The sequence below is a fragment of the Camellia sinensis genome, chromosome 1 (genome assembly GCF_055761805.1).
Source record: "Camellia sinensis isolate YWXY chromosome 1, ASM5576180v1, whole genome shotgun sequence".
Taxonomy (NCBI): Eukaryota; Viridiplantae; Streptophyta; class Magnoliopsida; order Ericales; family Theaceae; genus Camellia; species Camellia sinensis.
In genome coordinates this window covers 67,319,445-67,343,985 of record NC_138961.1, presented here as the reverse complement: position 1 = coordinate 67,343,985, position 24,541 = coordinate 67,319,445, and the positions used below count along the sequence as shown (strand labels likewise).

Below are 24,541 nucleotides of genomic sequence, written 5' to 3'. Positions count from 1 at the left end.
AATACAAATGATTTTCATTCCCACTAATATATGGTATATGTTCATATCAAAAGTGCAAATATTATGTAGACAAAATCATCAATACCAAATTCTCCTAATATAATGTTCAAGACTTATGCTAAAACACAAAAGTTAAAACATAAAAAGTGTAATGATAGACTAAGATTATTCAAAATATGGATCCCTCCATAACTTGGTTTAATCCCAACCGAGATAGCGAACCAGAAAAATCATCCCAAAAAACACTCAAATAATCTACTACTATCATAAAAGTGTGAAGAACCTATATGTTTTCTACTTTTTTTTTTAAATCTCCATTTTACCCTCTCAAAGTTACCATATTTTCTAAAAAACATGAAGAGTCCTATATAAACTATCTCTTTATTTTTAGAATTTTATATTTTCTTAGTTTTGATGATAAAAGATACTAAAATACTATATGTTTTCTACTTTTTTTTAAATCTCCATTTTACCCTCTCAAAGTTACCATATTTTCTAAAAGACATGAAGAGTCCAATATAAACCATCTCTTTATTTTTAGAATTTTATATTTTCTCAATTTTGATGATAAAAGATACTAAAATTTTCTCATAGTTTATATTTAAATTATACTTTTACTTAAATTATACTTGTACACGAAAATCTAATATCTAATAATCTAATAATCTAAATAAAATTTAAAAGTAAGAACCGATATGTTTTTTACTTTTTTTAAATCTCCATTTTACCCTCTCAAAGTTACCATATTTTCTAAAAGACATGAAGAGTCCTATATAAACCATTTATTTTTAGAATTTTATATTTTTTCAGTTAGTGTGAAGAACCTATATGTTTTCTACTTTTTTTTAAACTCCATTTTACCCTCTCAAATCTACCATATTTTCTAAAAGACATGAAGAGTCCTATATAAACCATCTTTATTTTTAGAATTTTATATTTTCTCAGTTTTGATGATAAAAGATACTAAAATACTATATCTTTTCTACTTTTTTTTAAATCTCCATTTTACCCTCTCAAAGTTACCATATTTTCTAAAAGACATGAAGAATCCTATATAAACCATCTCTTTATTTTTAGAATTTTATATTTTCTCAGTTTTGATGATAAAAGATACTAAAATTTTCTCATATTTTATATTTAAATTATACTTTTACTTAAATTATACTTGTACATGAAAATATAATATCTAATAATCCAAATAAAATTTAAAAGTAAAATATTGGCAAAAAAAAAACTTTATAAATTCAAACATGTACTGATTTTTTTATTATAATTTTTTTTGTTATTATTATTATTATTATTATTATTATTATTATTATTATTATTATTATTATTATTATTATTATTATTATTATTATTATTATTATTATTTAATATTAATATTTTTTTTTTCAAAATGAACACACAACAAATTATTTTCTAAGTATATTTAGATTAAGTGAATCTAAATCTAAAAGTAAAATTAAAAAATAAAAAGTATTATTAAATTAAGTGATTCTAAAATGAACATAGAAGGGTTATTAAAAAAAACAGTGTCAAAGACAAAAAATTTGAAAATGAAAAAATTCAAAACAAAAATTTGAAAAAACAAACACTATAAATTTCTCTTTTTTTAAATCTTTCTTCACTATTATCTAATTTTTCACAAATTATTCACAAATTCTTTGTGAATTTAATAATCTAATTAAAAAATAGTGCATACACACAAAAATGTAATACTAAACATCTACATTATGACCAACCATTTAATTGTGAATAATTAACTTCTCATTGTTACCTGTATTATATTGTTACAAAAGATTTCACATATTACTTTTGTGATATCTTATATATATCAATATATATATATATATATATGTAACTTTATATATTACTGCATTTATACATTGTCAATTTGTAAAGCTATATTGCTATCAGATACTTTAATTTTTTTAATATATATCGCTTTAGTAATATAGTTATATTTGCTATGAAAAAATTGCTAAATTGTGTATTTTTCTCCTATGAACTTATGTTCTATAGATATATGCATACATGTCATATAAACAAGTGTCCACAACAAACACTTTCAATAACAAATCAAAACTTTGCAAAACACATTCATTATGACAATAATTGTACTTTCTTTCCCTCTCAGAAAAAAATCAAATTATTGAGGAAAAATAGATATTTAATTCAAATACGATATATATGCTTCTAAGAGTCTCATATAAATATAAACATACCATCTTCTTATCCAAAAAAAAAAAAAAGCATCTCCCTATTTTTTATGTTGACGATGATTGAAGAATAAAAAATAATTACTCTTTCTTATTATTATATTTTTTGTTGTTGTTGTTATTATTATTATTACTATTATTATTATTATTTAATATTAATAATCGTTTTTCAAAGAGAATAAACAACAAATTATTTTCTAGGTATATTTAAATTAAGTGAATATAAATCTAAAAGTAAAATTAAAAAATAAAAGGAAAATTTATCTATAAATCTCTTATGTGGATATATTGATCCATTTAGTCCTAAGAGTTTTCTTATAAACCAATTAGTCATTTTTGTTTTGAAAAGTTGTATTTATTTGATTTGGTGTCATTTGAGTTTAAGTAAATGCCTTTTTGTGATTTATTTTTCTAATTTTCTGATTGTTTTTTGGGATGGGAATAAAAATGTGAGGTGTGGTGTGAAAGATTATTTTGGGGGGGTTTGTGGCTGAAGTGTTGGTTGTGGAACATGAAAATCTGCATTTCTATTGTTATATTGGAGTGTTACATTTGAGTTCTTCATTTGAAAAAATGCACTAAGGAGCTTTTGTATGTTACATTGATTGAAATGTTATGTTTGGAAAAAAAAAAAATTACACAAATGAGTTTTTTTGAAATGTTACATTGTTATGTTTGAAAAAATTATACTAAAGAGTTTTTAGTGTGTTACATTGGAATGTTACCATTGAGAAAAATACGTTAAAGAGTTTTTATGTGTTACATTGATTAGAGTATTACGTTTGGGAAAAGTACACTAATGAGTTTTTTTTAGAATGCTACATTGTTATGTTTGATAAAAGTATACTAATGAATTTTTTAACGTGTTACATTAGAGTGTTATGTTTGGGAAAAACACACTAAATTTTTTTTGTGTGTTACATTAATTAGAATGTTACGTTTAAAAAAAGTACACTAAGAAATTTTTTTTGGCATGTTACATTGTTATGCTTGAGAAAAGTATATTAAGGAGTTTTTAAGTGTGTTACATTACATTTGGAAAAAATACACTAAGGAATTTTTTTTGAAGTGTTACGTTTAGTAATTTCAATATTACGAGAAAACTCACATTTGTCTCTCAGCATATAACACACGCGTGTTTATGGTTGGCCCTTTATGTAATTCACACTACAATGGGACCTTTGGGTCTATAAGAAAAAAGAGAGGACCAAACAGTTCATACGATAATTATTTGGGATTTATTAGTGCTTCACTCAAAATAAAATAAAAAAAAGTACTATTAAATTAAGTAATTCTAAAAGAAAATAAAAGGGTTATTAAAAAAAAAAGTAGTGTCAAAGACGAAAAAAAATATTAAAACTAAAAAATTCAAAATAAAATTTTGAAAAAAACAAACCAAACCAAATACTATAAACTTCTCTTTTTTTAAATATTTTTTTTCACTAATCTCTAATTTTACACAAATTATTCACAAATTCCTTTCAATTTTTATGTAAATTTAATAATCTAATTAAAAAAATAGTGCATACAGACAAAAATAAAAATATAATACTAAATATCTACATTATGACCAACTATTTAATTATGAATAATTAATTTTCATTGTTACCTATATTATATTGTTGCAAAAGGTTTCACTTGTAATATCTTATATATGTTAGTGACTACATATATAAATATATATATAAAAAAATATAAATATAAATATATATATGTATATATTACTATATTCATAGATTGTCAATCCGTAATGCTATATTATCATCGAGTACTTTAACTTTTTAATATGTATTGCTTTAGTAATATAATTATATATGTTGCTTTAGTACGGAATACATATATACATACATGTCATATCAATAAGTATCCACAACAAATACTTTCAATAACAAACCAAGACTTTGTAAAATACCTCTATCACAACAATAATTGTACTTTTCTTTTTTCTTCACAGAAAAGATCACATTATGGATGACAAATGGATTTTAAAATTCATAACAATATGATATCGCCTCAAACTCTTACTCATCAAAATATTTTTATTACAATGAGTTATAGTGGTGAGCAAGAAGAAAAATATGAAGATGGCGAAAAGTTTCGATTGATTTTTGTCATATGCTGATTACTAACAGATGATATAATAAATTATGTAACTTGACAGTTTCATGAAAGTGAACTTACAAATACTTATAAGTATGGATCTATAAATATCATGAAAATAATTATGAAATTCCTATATCGATCGAAATACTAAGGTACTTTATTTTCTAAAAAAACTATTTCACATTTTGTACATAAATGCAAATATACTAATGACTAATATTATATTTTTTATCATGCAAAATATTTTTGGCACACCAATAGTATGCAAATAGCATGCAATAGTGAGTTCAATGAATTTGTACTATGAGATGAATTATTAAACAAAATTGTGTAATTGTGCAATTAATTTCATACATTCAATTGTATTAAAGGTACGGAATATGAAAAATTGAAGTAGCAAGTTGATAGAAAAAAAATTGTGTAATACTATATATTTAAAGGACTTTTTATCGTCTATTGTTTAAGATAAAATTGTGATCTCAACAATCTAACTATAAATTAATATTTATGTTTATAAAATTTTTCATTTTTCATTTAAATTCTTCAGCCGAGTATGTATTCATTTCTTACTTAGTTGTATTTTAAATACAGATTAATTTACCCATACAAGTCTCCATATTTTATATATATATATATATATCACATATCAATTTAAGAGACATATAATTATAATACTAATAGTTGATGAAAAATCACGTACCATGTGCAACGCACGTACCCAATCACTAGTGAAACTAAAATAATGAAGTAAAACCAACCAGAGTGGTACAAACAACACAAATTGGGAGGATAAGAATTTAGTGCATTATCTTTGTATCTCCCCATGTCAAACTACGGGACATAGTGTATTGCGATTGGTGAGGAGTACCGTCATCTGGTGCTTCAGAGCACCAAATCATTATTCAGACACGAGATGTACTTTTCAAAAGTTCTAAAAGTTTTGGCTTTTTTAAAAAAAAAAAATTAAAATTAATATTTAAGAAGCATTTAAAAAAAACAATTTCATGGATAAGCCAATTATTATTGCTTTTTTTTTAGTTCTATCCAAGTTTTACATTTTTTTTAAAAAGGAAAATATTTGGTGGACCGAATTTTTGTGGCTCGAATGGCTCGAATATATCAAAACGACGTCATTTTTCACCCAAAATGACATTGTTTTGTGTGTTTCGAGCCATTCAAATCACGATTTTTCGGACCACCTACCATTGTTGTTTAAAAAATAACTTTTATAGCAGATTCCAAACAGTATGCTTTTAGGTGTGATTGATCACGGACTATGATCCTTTGCAATAATTTTAAGATGATTTTTATTTTTTTTAATTTTTTGGGTACATCAGAAAATTGGTTCTGGTTTTCAAAAAATAATTTTCAGAAAATTCTACTTTTTTATTTTTCGTATTTTAATGTTTTCAATTAATTTTTTTTAATATTTTAAACAATTTGTTTTCAATTTTTAGACACACCAAACATAAATACACTTAAAAAGTATAATATTTGTGAAAAAATCTTTAAAAAAAACACTAAATATAAAAAAATATGAAAATTCAGTATATTTTTTGAATTTTTGTGTATTTATTAATTTTTAAAAATATTTTTCTACAAATATTTTAATATTTAGATACATCTAAGTACGGTGTATCTAGAAAAAAATTGCTTAAAATTTTAAAAATATTTATTAAAAACAAAAAAGAAAAAGAAAAAATAACTCAGTTTTCAAAAAACTAAAATTAAACATACTGAATAATTTTTTATTTATTTATATTTTTTTTACTCTTATCAGCTTGAACACAACCTACTTCTCCTATTATCATCTTCCCTCATCAGGGATTCGAGCTAAAATTTCTTATCTCAAATCCATTTCCAAAAAGGAAAATGCCTCGTAGCTCAATTTATTAAGGCTAGAATGGCTCGAAAAGTGCTCTCTCTCCTCTCCTCTCCATTCAAGCACTCTAACCTCCTCTCTCTCTCTATAGCCAGCACTGGTATCTCTCTCTCTCTCTCACACACCATCCTAATCTCTTTCTTGTTATAACAATTCCCTCATTATCCTTTTTTAATTTTAGTGTACGTTGTTCATCTTTGAATGCTTGGATTGTGATGATTTCTTCTTCTCTCTCTCTTTCACTTTTGATTACTACTCCCTTTTGATGATCTCTCTCTATTTTTTTTTTCTTTTTTTTTTTTTTAAATCTGGGTTTGAATGATTTCACTCTTTTTGAGCTTCAAGAGTGTAAATCCCAAGTTGTGTGTAGGATCATTTTATTGGATAGATTTGTAATTAAATTAATTTATATGGGCCATTTATTAATATCAAAGAATTAGTTATGAGATGGCATTATATTTCCTATTACTTAGATGGGTAATTTTGTAACTTTGAGAAATTAGGTTAATAAGCCCACATATTGTGGCTTTAAGTCTTGGAAAACAAACAAAACAGAGGCTGGGAATTGCTCTATAGGCGGCTAGGGTTTGAGAAGGTAAAAGAAAAAAAAAAAGAAAAGAAAAAGAGAAGAGAGGTTCAAAGGAGGCTGCAATAGGGATTGGAGGCAGCACATTGGCGATTTTGGGACACCCATTGGTTAAGGTAAAATCTGTCTTTACTGTTAATTATTAAATTTATGTTGAGGAATTTAACAAGCAATGCATTAAGGGGATTTGGAAGATCTATAGGTGCCTACTTAGGTTTTGAGAATTGGGTGCAATGTGTAAGTGTAACTTTGGGTGGGTAATAGAAACAATGGAGTTTTGTATCACGGGTAAGGGTGTGTTTGGCTATAAAGTTGGGTTGAATGGTTTGATCACTTGGATGTTAAAGCAATACATTAATCTATTATGGTGGGGTTTTTGTGGGTGTATGTAACACGTAAAAATATTAATTTATTTGAGGTTTTGTTGTTAGGTTTGTGTGATTGAAGTGGTGGAGCTGGGTGCTTGGAGTTGGTGTTGAAATATTATTTCTAAATGTTTTTGTAAGTAACCCCTATCACTGTTGGTTCATTTTTATTCCTATCGAATCGTTTAAAATCATAAATATTTATTTATAGCCTTCATGTCCTCTTAAAATAAAATATGGGTCAAGTATAAAACAACATCAAATATTATTACGAAAATTATTTGAATATTTGGTGAAACTATTCTGAAAATTGTACCAAATGTTAATTCTGAAAATATCGAATATTTTATTTAAAAGTTGTGTATTGTTTGAATGCGGAACGTCACTCTAGTCAGAGTATGATTTGGACCCTAGCAAATGGGGGTTATTTATTGGCACAAAAACTAGTTTCTTTTGGGGCTTTACCACCGGCCTATGTGTGGTTTTGGGCCTTGTCACGGGCTAAGTGACCGTAGTCACCAAGACTTGGGTTTTGTGAATTGCATCATTGAACTATTGAATATCGAACCATCAATTTTGAACAACAAAATTTCGTCGAATTACCTCATTGTCTTTTCAATTAAAATGTATTGCTACACTGTTTATTTTCAGCTATGAAACCATCTTACAAAATAATTGTTTATTTATTGAATGGTAGCAAAAAATATATTTATTGGTTATCGACTATTTTTTTTTTTTTTTTTTTTTTTTGTACACTTGATCCAACTAGTAGTGATAGTTGGTTATTTACTGGGCTGTCTAGCTTATCCTTATTTTATTTTATTTTTTTTTAGATTCTGAGGAGTAGGGCTGCGTGGGGTTTTTACTTGTGGGAGTGCTGAGAGTAGGACTATGATTTAAGTACTTGGATTATTATTTTGTTAGTGGATTATATTAGTGGACTTGGCGGACAATTTCATATGATAAGAATTATTTATTTTTATGGATTTTAGCATTATGATAATTAAGGATTTAATTTGAGTATTTTACATTGTGGGTTATGTGATTGGACTCTTAGCCTTGCATGCTCACTTAAATGAGTGTGCGGCGTTGTCACAGAACTTGGGGCGTGACAATTTTGTGGTATCAGAGCCAGGTTTTAATTTTAAAGGCTGGTATAGAATAGTGGTGAGATTGGGTAGATATAGGATTGGGAACGCTTATATTTTGATATAATGTTAATTTTATTTACATGTTATAGGGACTTGAGAATAGAATAAGATGAGGTTTTATTATTGATGCATTTAGGTTGCAATGGAACATGAGGAGACATTGGCAAATATGGCTAGGAATACACGCCAGGGTCAAATGAATCGAGGGACTGGTAATAACAATCGGCGAGGGAACGTGACTAATAATGGTAGTGGTTCTCAAGTAGTCGGAGGAAATCAGGGGCAAGAGTTGGGACAACAAGAACAAGCTGCAATCCCCAATCCAATTGGAATGGTTCAAGTGCTTCAGACTTTGGCCGGGGTGGTGCAACAACAAACCACCATAGGGAATAACTTGACTAGACTTATGGAGCAACAACAACGGATGTAGCCAGGTGTTGGGCCACAACCGAGGCCACGTTGTAACATTACTGAGTTTAAGAAGATAGCCTTGGCATTTGACGGAGCCACAGACCCTTTGGAGGCTGAAAAATGGTTGACAGAAATGGAAAAGTTATTTCCCATTTTTGAGTGTACGAATGATCAGAAGGTGACCTATGCTATGTTTATGCTACAAGGGATAGCTAATGATTGGTGGCAGATGGAGAAGCGCATACACGAGCATGATGCCAACCCCTATACATGGGAAAGGTTTAAGAATGCGTTCAATGAGAAATAATTCCCTAGGAGTGTTCGTCTACAAAAATAGAGGGAATTTTCAAAGTTAGAGCAAGGGAATAAGACGGCTGCAGAATATGAAGCTGAGTTTACGAAGTTGTCTAAATTTGCATTAGCATTTGAAGCAGATGAGGATAGCAGAGCACGAAAGTTTGAAGGTGGGCTAAGAACGAACATTATACAATAGGTGGTTCCTTTCGAGTTACCTACTTTTGGAACAGTGTTGAATAAGGCATTATTGGTTGAGAGTGGCCTCACTAGAGCCCAAGAAGAGAAAGAAGAGAATTATAAGAAGAGACTTAGTTCTACCAACTTTCAAACTAACAACAATTCGAAGGGCAATGCTAAGAGACAAAACACTTCTTCCGTTGGGAGTTGGGGAAGTCGAACTGTGGGTGGTAGTGTTGTCAAGCAGAACGGTCGGGTACAGTGCACTAGGTGTAATGGATTCCATCGGGATAGTGAGTGTCGTTGGAATACTAGGGCTTGTTTCTCTTGCGGGAAATAGGGTCACAGGATAGCTGATTGCCCTAACCAAAAGGGGCATGAGATTGAACAGAAAACATGGACAAATAAAGGAGCATCAACAGACAAAGGGTCTTTAGGAAGTCAAAAGAAAAATGGAGGTCATAAGCCAAAGACTCAGGGTCGAGTGTACGCACTCACGCGACACGATGTTCAGACTTCCAACATAGTGGTGTCAGGTACTGTTTTAGTGTCTTCTGTTTATGCACATGTGCTATTTGATTCTAGCGTTACAAATTCATTTGCGTCTATGGGATTTGTTAAGAAACATGGATGGAAATGTGTCTCTAGAGAGATCGACTTATGTGTTGAAACCCCGATAGGAGGGGTTATGGTTGCTGACTTAATTTGCAAATCTCGTGTGGTTAGTATAGATGACAGGAAATTGCTTGCAGACTTAACTGTTTTAGATATACGGGACTTTGACATAATTCTTGGAATGGATTGGTTGGCAACCAATTATGCTTCTGTTGATTGCCGAGGCAAAATGGTAGTATTTCAGATTCCTAATCAACCAGAATTTTGTTTTGTGGGTAGTGGAGTTAACACTCCTCCTTTGGTAATCTCAGCTTTGCAAGCTAGATGATTGTTGAGGAATGGTTGCGAGGGTTATTTAGCTTCTGTGAGAGATATTCGTGAGGCTGAATTGAAGTTAGAGGATATTCTAGTTATAAATGAATTTCCCAATGTTTTTCCTGACGACTTACCGGGGTTGCCACCAGATAAAGAGATTGAGTTTGCCATCGAATTGATACCAGATCGGATGGCCCTAGCAGAGTTAAAAGAGTTTAAGGAACAATTACAAGAGTTACTAGATAAGGGCTTTATTAGGTCTAGTGTTTCTCCCTGGGGTGCGCCCATTTTATTGGTGAAAAAGAAGGATGGTAGTTTTCGCCTTTGCATTGATTATCAAGAGTTAAACAAGGTGACAATTCGAAATAAATGTCCTTTACCTAGGATAAATGACCTATTTGATCAGTTGCAAGGAGCACAAGTCTTTTCTAAGATTGACCTTCGTTTTGGATATCATTAGTTGAAGGTTAAGGCGGAAGATATACCTAAGATAGCCTTCCAAACTAGGCATGGGCATTATAAATTCTTAGTGATATCGTTTGGGTTGACCAATGCGCCTGCAGCTTTTATGGATTTAATGAATAGAGTATTTAAACCCTTCTTAGATCAGTTTGTGGTAGTTTTTATTGATGACATTCTTGTGTACTCGAAGAGTAAAGAGCAGCACAAAGAACATTTGTGAATAGTGTTATAGATATTAAGGAAGAAGAAATTATTTGCTAAATTAAAGAAGCGTGAATTTTGGCTGGAGAGTGTATCATTTTTGGGTCATGTGATATCTAGAGATGGGGTTTCTGTTGACCCCAAGAAAGTGGAGGCAGTGGTAGAGTGGAATAGGCCTACTAGTGTCACTGAAATTCTTAGCTTCTTGGGTTTAGCAGGATATTATAGAAGGTTTGTTAAGGGATTTTCCCGAATTTCTATGCCTTTGACTCGTTTAACATAAAAATGGGTAAGTTTGAGTGGTCTGATGATTGTGTGAAGAGTTTCCAGGATCTAAAGAGTCGATTAGTGTGTGCTCCAGTACTTATAGTTCTGTCCGGAGATGAAGGTTTTACCATCTACAGTGATGCATCGAAGATGGGTTTGGGTTGTGTCCTGATGCAGAATGATAAGGTAGTGGCATATACGTCTAGGCAATTGAAGCCATATGAGCAGAATTATTCTACGCATGATTTAGAGTTGGCTGCAGGGGTGTTTGCATTGAAAATCTGGAGGCACTACCTGTATGGAGTGAAATGTGAGATATTCACTGATCATAAAAGTCTGAAGTATATTTTCACTCAAAAAGAATTGAATATGAGGCAAATGTAATGGTTGGAGCTATTAAAGGACTATGATTTGACTATCAATTATCATCCAGGAAAAGCTAATGCAATGGCTGATGCCTTGAGTAGAAAGACCCCAAGTAATTTGGCTACCTTGATCACTGACCAAAAGAATATCTTAGAGGACTTGTGAAGGTTGAATATTGAGATTAGATGGCATAACCATGGAGTGCAATTGGAAAACCTTAAAGTTCAACCCACATTGATTGATAGAATTAAAGATACTGAAGAAAGAGATCCTCAGTTGCAAAAACTTAAGGCTGAAATGGAAATAGGGCTACAGATGGAATTTTGTATGCATAAAGATGGAAACTTGAGATTTGGAGAGAGATTGTGTGCGCCTAATGATTTAGAGCTCAAGAGAGAAATCCTGAGAGAAGCTCACAGTTCAGGGTATACTGTACATCCAGGGAACACTAAAATGTATAAAGACTTGAAGAGGAACTTTTGGTGGAATAATATGAAGAGGGAAATTGCTCAATGTATTGCTCAATGTTTGGTATGTCAACAGGTGAAAGTTGAACATCAGAGACCTACAGGTAAGTTGCAACCTCTTCCTATTTCCGAGTGGAAGTGGGAACATATTACTATGGATTTTGTGACAGGGTTGCCTAGGACCCAAGGTGGTAACAATGCTATTTGGGTTATTGTTGATCGATTGACCAAATCCGCTCACTTTCTAGCTTTTAAGGTAGGGTTCTCCTTAGAGAGGTTTGCAAAATTTTATATCAAGGAGATTGTGAAGTTGCATGGTATTCCGGTAACCATAGTGTTTGATAGAGATAGCATTTTTGTATCTATGTTTTGGAGGAGTTTCCATACAGCTTTGGGTACTAGTTTGAATTTTAGCACGGCCTTTCATCCTCAAACTGATGGATAGTCAGAGAGAACTATTCAGACTCTTGAAGATATGTTGAGGGCCTGTATTATTGATCTTGGAGGTTCTTGGGATGAGCATTTGGCCCTAGTGGAATTCTCTTATAATAATAGTTATCATGCGAGCATTCAGATGGCACCATATGAGGCTTTATGTGGACGAAAGTGTAGATCACCTATTTGTTGGGATGATGTGGGCGAAAGGAAGTTGTTAGGGCCTAAGATTGTGCAACAAACAGTAGACAAGATCAATCTTATTAGAAAGCAACTTCACACTACACAGAGTAGATAGAAAAGTTATGTAGATAATAGGAGACGTGTTTGGGGTTGGAGACAATGTGTTCCTTAAGGTGTCTCCTATGGAAAAGAGTAATGAGGTTTGGTGTTCGGGGTAAATTGAGTCCTAGATTTGTTGGACCATTTGAGGTTTTAGATCGAATTGGAGAGGTAGCTTACAGACTTGCCCTACCACCTTCACTAGTTGGAGCTCATAATGTCTTCTATGTTTCGATGTTGAGGAAGTATATTCCGAATCCCAATCATGTGATTGATCATGCACCGTTGCAGTTTAAGGAGGATTTGACCTATGAGGAACACCCTGTAAGAATTGTTGATAAGAAAGAGCAGGTTTTGAGGCGTTGAGTCATCCACTACGTTAAGGTTCAATGGAGTAATCACTCGGAGAGAGAAGCTACTTGGGAACTTGAGGATGAAATGAGACAAAAGTATCCACAACTTTTTGAGACTACAGGTATGTCAAATTTCGAGGACAAAATTTCTTTTAAGATGGAAAGGATGTAAAACCCAATTTGTGTGTAGGATCATTTTATTGGATAGATTTGTAATTAAATTAATTTATATGGGTCATTTATTAATATCAAAGAATTAGTTATGAGATGGCATTATAATTCCTATTACTTAGATGGGTTATTTTGTAACTTTGAGAAATTAGGTTAATAAGCCCACATATTGTGGCTTTAAGTCTTGGAAAACAAACAAAACAGAGGCTGGGAATTGCTCCATAGGCAGCTAGGGTTTGAGAAGGTAAAAGAAAAAAAAGAAAAGAAAAGAAAAGAAAAAGAGAAGAGAGGTTCAAGTGAGGCTGCAATGGGGATTGAAGGTAGCACATTGGTGATTTTGGGACACCCATTGGTTAAGGTAAAATCTGTCTTTACTGTTAATTATTAAGTTTATGTTGAGGAATTTAAGAAGCAATGCATTGAGGGGATTTGGAAGATCTATAGGTGCTTACTTAGGTTTTGAGAATTGGGTGGAATGTGTAAGTGTAACTTTGGGTGGGTAATAGAAACAATGGAGTTTTGTATCATGGGTAAGGGTGTGTTTGGCTATAAGTTGGGTTGAATGGTTTGATCACTTGGATATTAAAGCAATACATTAATCTATTATGGTGGGGATTTTGTGGGTGTATGTAACACGTAAAAATATTAATTTATTTGAGGTTTTGTTATTTGGTTTGTGTGATTGAAGTGGTGGAGCTGGGTGTTTGAAGTTGGTGTTGAAATATTATTTCTAAACGTTTGTGTAAGTAACCCTCTATCACTGTTGGTTCATTTTTATTCCTATCGAATCTTTTAAAATCATAAATATTTATTTATAGCCTTCATGTTCTCTTAAAATAAAATATGGGTCAAGTATAAAACAACATTGAATATTATTACAAAAATTATTTGAATATTTGGTGAAACTATTCTGAAAATTGTACCAAATATTTATTTTGAAAATTTCGAATATTTTATTTAAAAGTTATGTATTGTTTGAATGCGGAACATCACTCTTGTCTGACTATGATTTAGACCCTAGCCAATGGGGGTTATTTATTGGCACAAAAACTAGTTTCTTTTGGGGCTTTACCACCGGCCTATATGTGGTTTTGGGCCTTGTCACGGGCTAAGTGACCGTAGTCACCAAGACTTGGGTTTTGTGAATTGCATCATTGAACCATTGAGTATCGAACCATCAATTTTGAACAACGAAATTCCGTCGAATTACCTCATTGTCTTTTCAATTAAAATGTATTGCTACATTGTGTATTTTCAGCTATGAAACCATCTTACAAAATAATTGTTTATTTATTGAATGGTAGCAAAAAATATATTTATTGGTTATTGACTATTTTTTTTGGTATACTTGATCCAGTTAGCAGTGATGGTTGGTTATTTACTGGGCTGTCTACCTTATCCTTATTTTATTTTATTTTTTTTCAGATTCTGAGGAGTAGAGCTGCGCGGGATTTTTACTTGTGGGAGTGTTGAGAGTAGAACTATGATTTAAGTACTTGGATTATTATTTTGTTAGTGGATTATACTAGTGGCCTTGGTGGACAATTTCATATGATAAGAATTATTTATTTTTATGGATTTTAGCATTATGATAATTAAGGATTTAATTTGAGTATTTTACATTGTAGGTTATGTGATTGGACTCTTAGCCTTGCATGCTCACTTAAATGAGTGTGCGGCGTTGTCACGGAACTTGGGGCGTGACAAAGAGCAAGTGAGCTTTGGTATTAGAGAAGAAGATTACATGTTCATGATGTGTTAGGTCGTGATGATGATGCAAATGACCAGATAAAGTGATTAGGTAAAGCAAAAAAATAAAAAGTAGTCTTGAAGAAAAGATGTCCCTTTTGATGTCTATTGTTGATTGTAATTGTTAATGAGAGAGAAATAAACAGCGAAAGAGAAAGAGAGAGATAAAAGAATATAAAACTCTTCCTGATGTGTCTCAAAGAATACTACTATTTTTTGTTGCTTGGTTCAGAGTAAGTGATTTTCAAGGGTTTGCTCTGTTTTGGGTTTTTTTTTCCTCTTCTGATAAGCCTTTCCTTTTCCTAGTTTTGTCAACAAAACGGTGTGTGAAAATGCCTATGTTCAGCCATTTAGTCGTCGGAGAGATGGGGATGTGAAGTGTGATGTCTTGGGTCTGAAAACCGCCATGAAAGATGGGATTTTAGGCGGCAGAGGCGAGACTATCTGCGGCGGCGGTGCCACCGACGAGAAACTCGATTTTAGCTACCATCACCGTCGCTCGCAACCCTCCTCTGTGTGTATGATCTGTCTCCTTCTCTTCGTCTCTCTCTATGTTGTTTTTTTTTGTTTTGTTCATCAATGGATTCTCTCTCCTCTCTCTCTCCCAAACCTCTCATGCTTCAGAGACAAAAGAGAGAGAGAAAAAAAATGTAAAAACGACGTCGTTTTGGCACCTCGAGCCATTCAAGCCAACTCATTTTCGAGCTACGTAGCAGAGTTGTGGCATTAGTTACATCAAAATTTTACTTTTTTTTTTTTTATAGAGTTAACGATTTTGTGCCCAATGTCATTACTACGTGTACTTCTACCTTACCCGACAATTTTATTAAAAAAATCACATTTGTTCCTTTCTACTTTATTTTTAGGGAATGAGATTTTATACTCTGTTAAAAAAAATTGAGAGGGAGTAACATCTCCCTATCTTTTACGTGAGCAAAATTGAAAGGAAGCAACATCTCCCTATCTTTTACGTGAGCAAAACCTTGCTACCAGCAGAGTCGAGATACTTGCCGCTGGAGAAACTTGCTTTGGCGCTAATGATGGCCTCCAAGAAATTGGCGCACTACTTTCATGCACACACAATCGTGGTGTTGACCGAATTCCCTCTGAAAGCCTTATTTGAGCGAGCGGATTTCTCCGGTCAAATTCTGAAGTGGGCAGTCGAACTGGGGCAATTCGACGTCAAGTTTCAACCCCGAACCGCCATCAAATCCCAAGCATTGGCCGACTTTGTTGCTGAATTCTCACCTGGAATTCACCCGGTATGCCCAGTGGATCTTACTGTGGCAGCCGGGGAGGCGAGTGTAAGCCCAACGGAGATTGCACAGCAGAGTGATGTTGGCGACGCGGAACTTGCGCGCCCGTCCACAAAACCTTCTGGCAGAAGTGTACTTCAGCCCAGCAGTACGACGATGGACTTGGGAATAACATATCAACCTGTTGGGTCCGGCACTGCATCGCCAAGGAGGGACGAAGACGTGTCTGTTGAAATCATCAAAGGCGAGCTTGTAGCAAACATAGCCGAGCAGCAGAGCGACCGTGATCCCATCAACCTTCAAGCCTCCCAGGATCCCCCAAAATGTTAGAAACTTTTCATTTGTGAAATTTGGAAACTTTTTGTAGATGGCGCCTCGAACCGGCACAGCGCCGGGCTGGGTATAGTTTTGATCTCACCGGACGATCTAACCATTGAACATTCCATCACACTTGGATTTCCAGCATCTAACAACGAGGCTGAGTACGAAGCACTGCTAGTCGGACTTAAAAGCGCGCTCCAATTGCACGCATCCGAGCTGATGGTCTACAGTGACTCTCAACTCATTGTAAACAAAGTATTTGGAGTGTACGAAGCCAAAGATGACAGAATGGCCAAATACCAAGCTCTAGTAAGAAAACACATCAAGGAATTCCAAGCAATAAGGGTCCAACAAATTGGTCGTGAAGAAAACGGCCGAGCGGATGAGTTGGCTGGTCTAGCTTCCATGTTCGACAGTTTAACTCCTAGTCCTCTCCTAATCGAGTTTCTTCCAAGACCTAGTATTAAGGACTTGGAGCAGACGGAAGTATTTTGCACCGAGCTTAGTCCCTCTTGGATGGACCCAATCATCATTTTCCTGAAAGAACAGACCCTTCCGGCTGATAAAAAAGAAGCACATAAAGTCCGGGTAAAGTTAGAGCGGTTTTGGGTCTCTCTATCTGGCGCTTTATATAAGAAGTCATTCACCAGTCCGTACCTCAAGTGTGTTTATCCAAACAGCGTGGAAGCTTTCCTTTACGAGATCCATGAAGGCATGTGCAGAAGTCACATCGGGGGGAGATCTTTGGCCTACCGCACTATTTCGCAAGGATACTGGTGGTCGTGCATGCATGCAGACGCGCAAAAATATGTTAGAAAATACAAAAAATCCAAAAATTCACCCACTAAATTCATCAGCCGGCCAGAGAACTTCTCTCCCTCACAAGTCCTTGGCCTTTCGCAATGTGGGGGCTGGACATAGTGGGACCACTCCCAACCACGCCAGGCAACCGAAAGTTCTTCATTGCAGTGACAGATTACTTCACCAAATGGGTTGAAGCCGAGCCCTTAGCGACCATCAAAGAGAATTATGTCAAACGGTTTGTTTGGCAGAACGTGATCACGTGGGTTGGCGTCCTCAAGGCTTTGATATCTAATAATGGCACCCAGTTTGACGGGCGGCTGTTCAGAGGATTTGTGAGGAATTGAAAATAGAATTCTACAATTCCACCCCGGCCTACCCTCAGTCCAATGACCAAGCTGAAGCATCGAACAAGACCATTCTAGATAGGTTGAAGAAGAGAGAAAGCCAAAGGCAAATGGGCCAAGGAACTCCCTAGTGTCCTCTGGGCATACCGGACAACCCCGAGATGCTCGACCGGGGAGACCCCTTTTGCCTTGGCATATGGCATGGAGGCGGTCATTCCATTGGAGATCAGCATGCCCACTATCCGCAGCGAAAATTTTGAGCCCGAACTGAACTCTGAAGCCATCACCCTGGAATTGGACCTAACTGACGAGCGCCAAGAAAATGCGTTAATCCACGTGGCCACATATCAACAAGAATTGTCCAGAAAATACAACAAAATAGTGCACCCCAGACCGTTTAAAGTCGGGGACTGGGTTTTAAGGAAGGTGATAGGCAACACACTGGTGCCGGGTGAAGGCAAACTAGCGGCAAACTGGGAAGGGCTGTACAGGATAATCGGTCTGGCAGGCAAGGGGGCATACCACTTAGACGACTTGGATGGAAAAAGCGTACCCCGGCCATGGAATACGACCAACCTCAAACTGTATAATTTTTAGTTTTTATCTTTTGTGTGTAATTTTTTGTGAAGGGACAAGTTTCCCCTTTATTTATGAATGTAATACTCCATATGCCAGTGTAATAGAAATGAATTATTTATGCTTAGGAAGTTTGTTGTGTTCAAAGTAATGTAGTGAACGAGGGGTAACTACCTCTAAAGCCAAGATGATTTAAAAGAGTTAATGATTTGCTCAACTCTAGAATTTTAGCCGAGATATTTTATCCCGGCTAAAGAGTTGATGATTTGCTCAACTCTGAGCTTTTAGCTGAGATGATTTATCTCGGCTAAAAGAGTTGATGATTTGCTCAATTCTGAGGTCTTAGCCGAGATGTTTTATCCCGGCTAACGAGTTGATGAATTGCTCAACTCAGAGATTTTAGCCGAGATGATTTACCCCGGCTAAAAGACTTGATGATTTGCTCAACTCTGAGGTCATAGCCGAGATGTTTTATCCCGGCTAACGAGTTGATGAATTGCTCAACTTTGAAGTTTTAGCCGAGATGATTTACCCCGGCTAAAAGAGTTGATGATTTGCTCAATTCTGAGGTCTTAGCCGAGATGTTTTATCCCGGCTAACGAGTTGATGAATTGTTCAACTCTGAGATTTTAGCCGAGATGATTTACCTCGGCTAAAAGAGTTGATGATTTGCTCAACTCTGAGGTCATAGCCGAGATGTTTTATTCCGGCTAACGAGTTGATGAATTGCTCAACTCTGAGGTTTTAGCCGAGATGATTTACCCCGACTAAAAGAGTTGATGATTTGCTCAACTCTGAGGTTTTAGCCGAGATGATTTACCCTGGCTAAAAGAGTTGATGATTTGCTCAACTCTGAGGTTTTAGCTGAGATGATTTACCCCAGCTAAAACAGTTGATGACTTGCTTAACTCTGAGGTTTTAGCGAAGATGATTTACCCCGGCTAAAAGAGTTGATGATTTGTTCAACTCTGAGGTTTTGGCTGAGATGTTTTATCCTGGCTAACGAGTTGATGATTGCTCAACTCTAGAATCTTAGCCGAGATGTTTTATCCCGACTAAAGAGTTGATGATTTGCTCAACTCTAGAATTTTAGCCAAGATGTTTTATCCCGGTTAAAGAGTTAATGATCTGTTGAACTCTAGAATCTTAGCCGATGTTTTATCCCAGCTACAGAGTTGATGATTTTCTCAACTCTAGAATTTTAGCCGAGATGTTTTATCCCGGTTAAAGAGTTGATGATCTGCTCAACTCTAGAATCTTAGCCGAGATGTTTTATCCAGGCTAAAGAGTTGAAGATCTGCTTAACTCTAGAATTTTAGTTGAGATGTTTTATTCCGGTTAAAGAGTTGATGATCTGCTCAACTCTAGAATCTTAGCCGAGATGTTTTATCCTGGCTAAAGAATTGAAGATCTGCTCAACTCTTGAATTTTAGCCGAGATATTTTATCCTGGCTAAAGAATTGATGTTTTGTACAACTCATATTTATGCTGAGATGTTTTGCTCGCTCTATCCGACTGTCACATGCCAGGCAAGAATAGCGCGGTTGCAAGATGGACAACAGCAAAACATTGCAAGAGTACAAGCAAAATGAGAACTTTTCATTGATTGGAAAATTTGGTACATGCAGTGGGGCTTGTAGCCCGATTACAAAATTCAAACAAAAATTAAAAGAGACAAGTCTAAACTATGCTAATGGGGAGAGGTCGGCAAACTCATCCCCAGCTCCTTCTGTCGCGACCTCTAGGTCAACAACAGTAGCCTTTTCCTTCTTGCCAAGCTCCTGCTGGCTACCCTTGTCCTCGGCTTCTTTTTCTACCTCTTCTTGCAAAGCGTTGAAGACTTCGTTGGCGTAAGGAATCAGGTAGACCGGTAGGAAGGCTGGGGAAGAAGAAGCAAACACCTCGGTCTCGGATCCTTGGCTGAGTTTTTCGCAAGCGGCCTTCCAACCGGACTTGAAATAAATGTCCTTGGTGGCTTCGACTTGCTTGGTGTAGTTGTCCTCGGCCTCCTGGAAACCGAGATTGTTGGCCTCATCCACGGCAGCCTTCTTCGCTTCTTTTTTGGCTGCGAGTTGAGCTTTCAGCTCGTCTCTCTCTTGCTCGGCCCTGCCAAGCTAGCTAAAGAGTCTTGCGTTGTCAGCATTGGCCATTTCAAGTGAAGCCTTAGACCTCCCAAGCTCGGTTTCCAGATTCGTGACCAGATTGGTGGCATCGGTCACCTTTTGCCGGAGTTTATGAATCCGGTCCATCAAGAGATGTTGCTTCTGGATAGCTTGTAAGAGGACGTGTTAGAGTAAATGTACAGAGCTCCTACCCGGGTCATAGATTTAACCTAGGACTTGACGAGCCGGGTGTCGGGCACATGGTCACTGCCGGTCACATCGCTCAACAGAAGTAATGCTTTTGTCAGGTCAAAGGCCAGGAGATGTTCTTTATCGCCTTTGACCGAGGCGTTGGCTGAGATCTCCTTACCCCAGTGTTTCAACTGTGGCTGCCATAGGAGAGTGGGCTCAGATCCCTCCGCCAGTTGCTCGGTGCTCAACTCGGCCACAAGCTCGGTAGTTGGGTCGGCAAAACGAGGCCTTTTTCCCGCTCAGCGATTTTCTTTGCTAGTCAGCGCCGTAGTGGTCGACGCCATGGCAATCACGGTCCCAAATGTTTGACCGGTCGTTGAGGTGCGGAGGGGGGGAATGCTTGGTAACTCGGTTGACGTGGCAGTGATGAGATTATTGATGCGGCTCCGTTTGGCCATTTCCTCTTCCTCGGTTAGCCAGATCAGAGGTACGTCCGGAAGCATTGGATCAGGCAGTGGGGATGGTGCTCGCAGAAAGTCGGTGACTCTACTTCTGCAAGGTGTCGTGTATCGATAGCTCGGTACGTAACCGAGAAGGTCGTGGCAATCTCGGTGACGACACTATAGCACGACTCTAAGGACGGCCTCATCTGGGTTGAAGTAATTCGCTTGTAAGGCTTCGATAGCTGCAAGGAAAAGAGCAATTAGTACAAAATATTAAGCGAAAGTAATTTGACTGGTCAGTGAGCACGGCTTACATATTGAACCGAAGTTTTTACTGATGTACCAGCCAGGCACATCAGCCGTCTCAAAATTCCCGAACACCTAAAAGAAGTCGTCATCATGCATATCTTTATCTCGGGTGCCGGTTACCAGCTTTTCCTTGCCCAGTATAATCTTCAAATAGTAGTTAAACCCGTCAGCTGTGTGCCCGAGGGTGTACTGGCGCAAGATCTCGGCTAACCCTAGGTTTAAGCCAAGCTGGTTGTTCAGCTCAGCTACCCCATTTATTATTCTGTATGTATTGGTCGAAACCTGTGTTGACACTAGCCCAGTACGCCTCAAGAACTCACATATTAGGGGCTGAACAGGGAAGCATAAACCTCCCTCGATTATGGACAACATAGTGAAGGGGCATTGATCCAGTCTACCCCAAGGTGTGGTGTCTTCTACACCGAGCTCAAGGTGGACGTCTTCAGGGACGCCGTACTCCTCCTGGAACACGGCTAATGCTCCCGGCATGTTAACGAGGAAGCGGTAATGCCCCATGTGAATCTGGCTTGTTTCAGTATAGCGGTTTTGGTTTGACAAAGTTTCGTACGATGGCTGCTCGGCCTTTGAAAGCCCTGGTGTTGGTGTCTGGTCCCCTAGGATTCTGTAGTAAAAGTCAAGTGTAAGTGGAAGCGCAATCGCGCAAACGAGCTCGACTTTAGCTCGGACACATGAAGTGCCACACCACCTCAGTCACAGTGGTATATCCAGAAGCTCGGTCGCTCAAGCGGACCAGATATTAGCCCAGTCGAGCGGTCTAGCATTCTGTTACCTTGGTTCCTACACAAGTCTCACAAACTTGCAACTTGCTCGATTTTGGTATTTTTTGGGATCAAATGAAGACCTGGAGCCCGGTCTGCCCTAGATCCTCGCGTGTTCATCACAGAAGATGATGAACAGTTGAGGGAGAAGGGGCAGAGCTGGTTTTGGGGGGCTACATCCTAAGTTAACTTCATTCAAAGTCCTAAAACCTACTATTACCAAGCCCTAGACTCAACTATGACAATCACATGCCCAATTGTACAGTAAGAACACGAGTAACAGAAGAAGAGCGGAGGAGAGTCGAAGACTTACAGGCTGGGGATCGGATGGTAGCTTGAAGCAGTGAGACGGGGGCCCTCAGCGACAGCAAAGGTGTGGAATGTACTTGCGTGGATGCTCTAATCTCCATAGGATGAGTGGGAGCAAGACCTCTCAATCATAGGGTGGTTTTGCAGGTGAAGACGAACAGAATAAGAAAGGGAATGAGATGAGGGATGATGAGTATAAAAAGGAAAAAGAAGTGCCAAAATTCGAACGTGAAGAGGCGGCGGGGTTGGCTGTTCGAGGCCAATGAATGAATGATGCGTGTTTGTAATGATGGCAGCGTCAGTACTAAAGAGACAGGTTGGCAAGTCGAGGCACCGACCGAACAAGTCAAGAGACCGAGTAGGGGGATTAGTGCGGTTAATGTCTTGCGGTATAAGGCGGGGCAGAGGATCGACCCCGGCCGGAGCATGTAATCCCAGTCACGCTAGTGCGAACGGAATTAAGGGGCAATTGAGAGGGAGATTTCATAATCTGGCTTTGGGCCGTGGTAATGGCCGGGCTAAAATTGGTCCAAGCGTGTTTGGGTCGACCTGGGCTGGGCCGATCCAGGGGGAGTTTGCTCGGTTAAAGTCCAGGCCCGATTTGGCTGGGATAATTCTCTGCCAGCCCGGTTCGTATTGTTCGTTCGGCGAGCAAGATCCTCTGCAGATCGGCCCAACCGAGCAAGAGCTCGGTCACAACGGAGGGCTACTAAGCTCGGTCATAACGGAGCTCGGCTAGGAACACTGTTTCACAAAGTAATACGGTGGTAGGAAGCTGGGGTAGCACCGCCTAGCTGTCCGTTCTCGCCAACGTTGTTTGGCAGTTTGATTAGGTGGTGTTTAGCTGTATTTGCACTGACACGTGAGAGAGTGGGTCCCCGCGTCAAAGAGCGAATGGTCACAGAGGTACGCGCAGAAAGTATATAAACGTGACTACGCCCCCCATGCGGAGGATGGAACATCTTTTGGTGAGAAAAACACTAACACATTGTCTTCTCTCTCTTTGAGTGTGAGCTGACTTGATCGTCGGAGGGGTTTTCTGGCAACGCACCACTGGGTAGCTCACCCTCATTGTGTTCGCAGGTCGATCGGAGGAAGGCGCAACTTGGACGTGAGGAATACGGGTGATAACGAATATTTGGCTCCCGTACAGTAATTGTCAATGAGAGAGAAATAAAAAGAGAGAGAGAGAGAGATAAAAGAGTGTAAAACTCTTCCTAATGTGCCTCAAAGAATACTACTGTTTTTTGTTGCTTGGTTCAGAGTAAGTGATTTTCAAGGGTTGCTCTGTTTTGGGTTCTTTTTTTCCTCTTCTAATAAGCCTTTTCTTTTCCTAGTTTTGTCAACAAAAGGGTGTGTGAAAATGCCTATGTATTAGCCATTTAGTCGTCGGAGAGATGGGGATGTGAAGTGTGATGTCTTGGATCTGAAAACTGCCATGAAAGATGGGATTTTAGGCGGCGGAGGCGGGACTATCTGCGGTGACGGCGCCACCTACGAGAAACTCGATTTTAGCTACCATCACTGTCGATCGCAACCCTTCTTTGTGTGTATGATCTGTCTCCTTCTCTTCTTCTCTCTCTGTGTTGTTTTTTTTGGTTTTGTTCATCAATGGATTCTCTCTCCTCTCTCTCTCTCTCTCTCTCCCAAACCTCCCATGCTTCAAAGACAAGAGAGAAAAAAAAAATGCCAAAACGACGTCATTTTGACACCTCGAGCCATTCGAGCCAACTCATTTTCGAGCTACGTAACAGAGTTATGGCATTAATTACGTCAATTTTTTTTTTTTTCCTTAGAGTTAACGATTATGTGCCCAATGTCATTACTACATGTACTTCTACCTTAACCGACAATTTTATTAAAAAAATCACATTTGTTCCTTTCTACTTTATTTTTTAGGGAATGAGATTTTATACTCTGTTAAGAAAAATTTCAAACACAAACAAACAAGTTTGCAAATGGGCACATGACAAAAACTATATACAAATATAAATATTGTATTAACATAAAACTTGTTTGAACAAATACAAATTCTAATTTACAATCCATGTTTTGTCTCAACAATATCAAACGCAACAAAATAGACTCAATAAATGGAAAACAAATTGACCATCCACCAAAACTCACAGGTCAACGTGGAGCTGAAGCAGCAAAATCACACAGCTTCTTCAAACTCTTATCCTCAAAACTGTACCGCATCGCCTTAAAGCAAAAAACCACATTCATATACAA

At 36.8% G+C, this 24,541-nt stretch overlaps 1 protein-coding gene across 1 annotated transcript; it reads left to right on the top strand.

Moving 5' to 3' along the window:
- Positions 1–15,914: 15,914 nt before the first annotated feature.
- LOC114318622 (uncharacterized) lies at positions 15,915–19,815 on the top strand. Its single transcript, XM_082890358.1, has 3 exons — positions 15,915–16,455; positions 16,498–16,937; positions 19,804–19,815. The coding sequence occupies exons 1-3, from the start codon at positions 15,915–15,917 to the stop codon at positions 19,813–19,815; spliced, it is 993 nt and encodes a 330-aa protein (XP_082746484.1).
- The last annotated feature ends 4,726 nt before the right edge of the window (positions 19,816–24,541 follow it).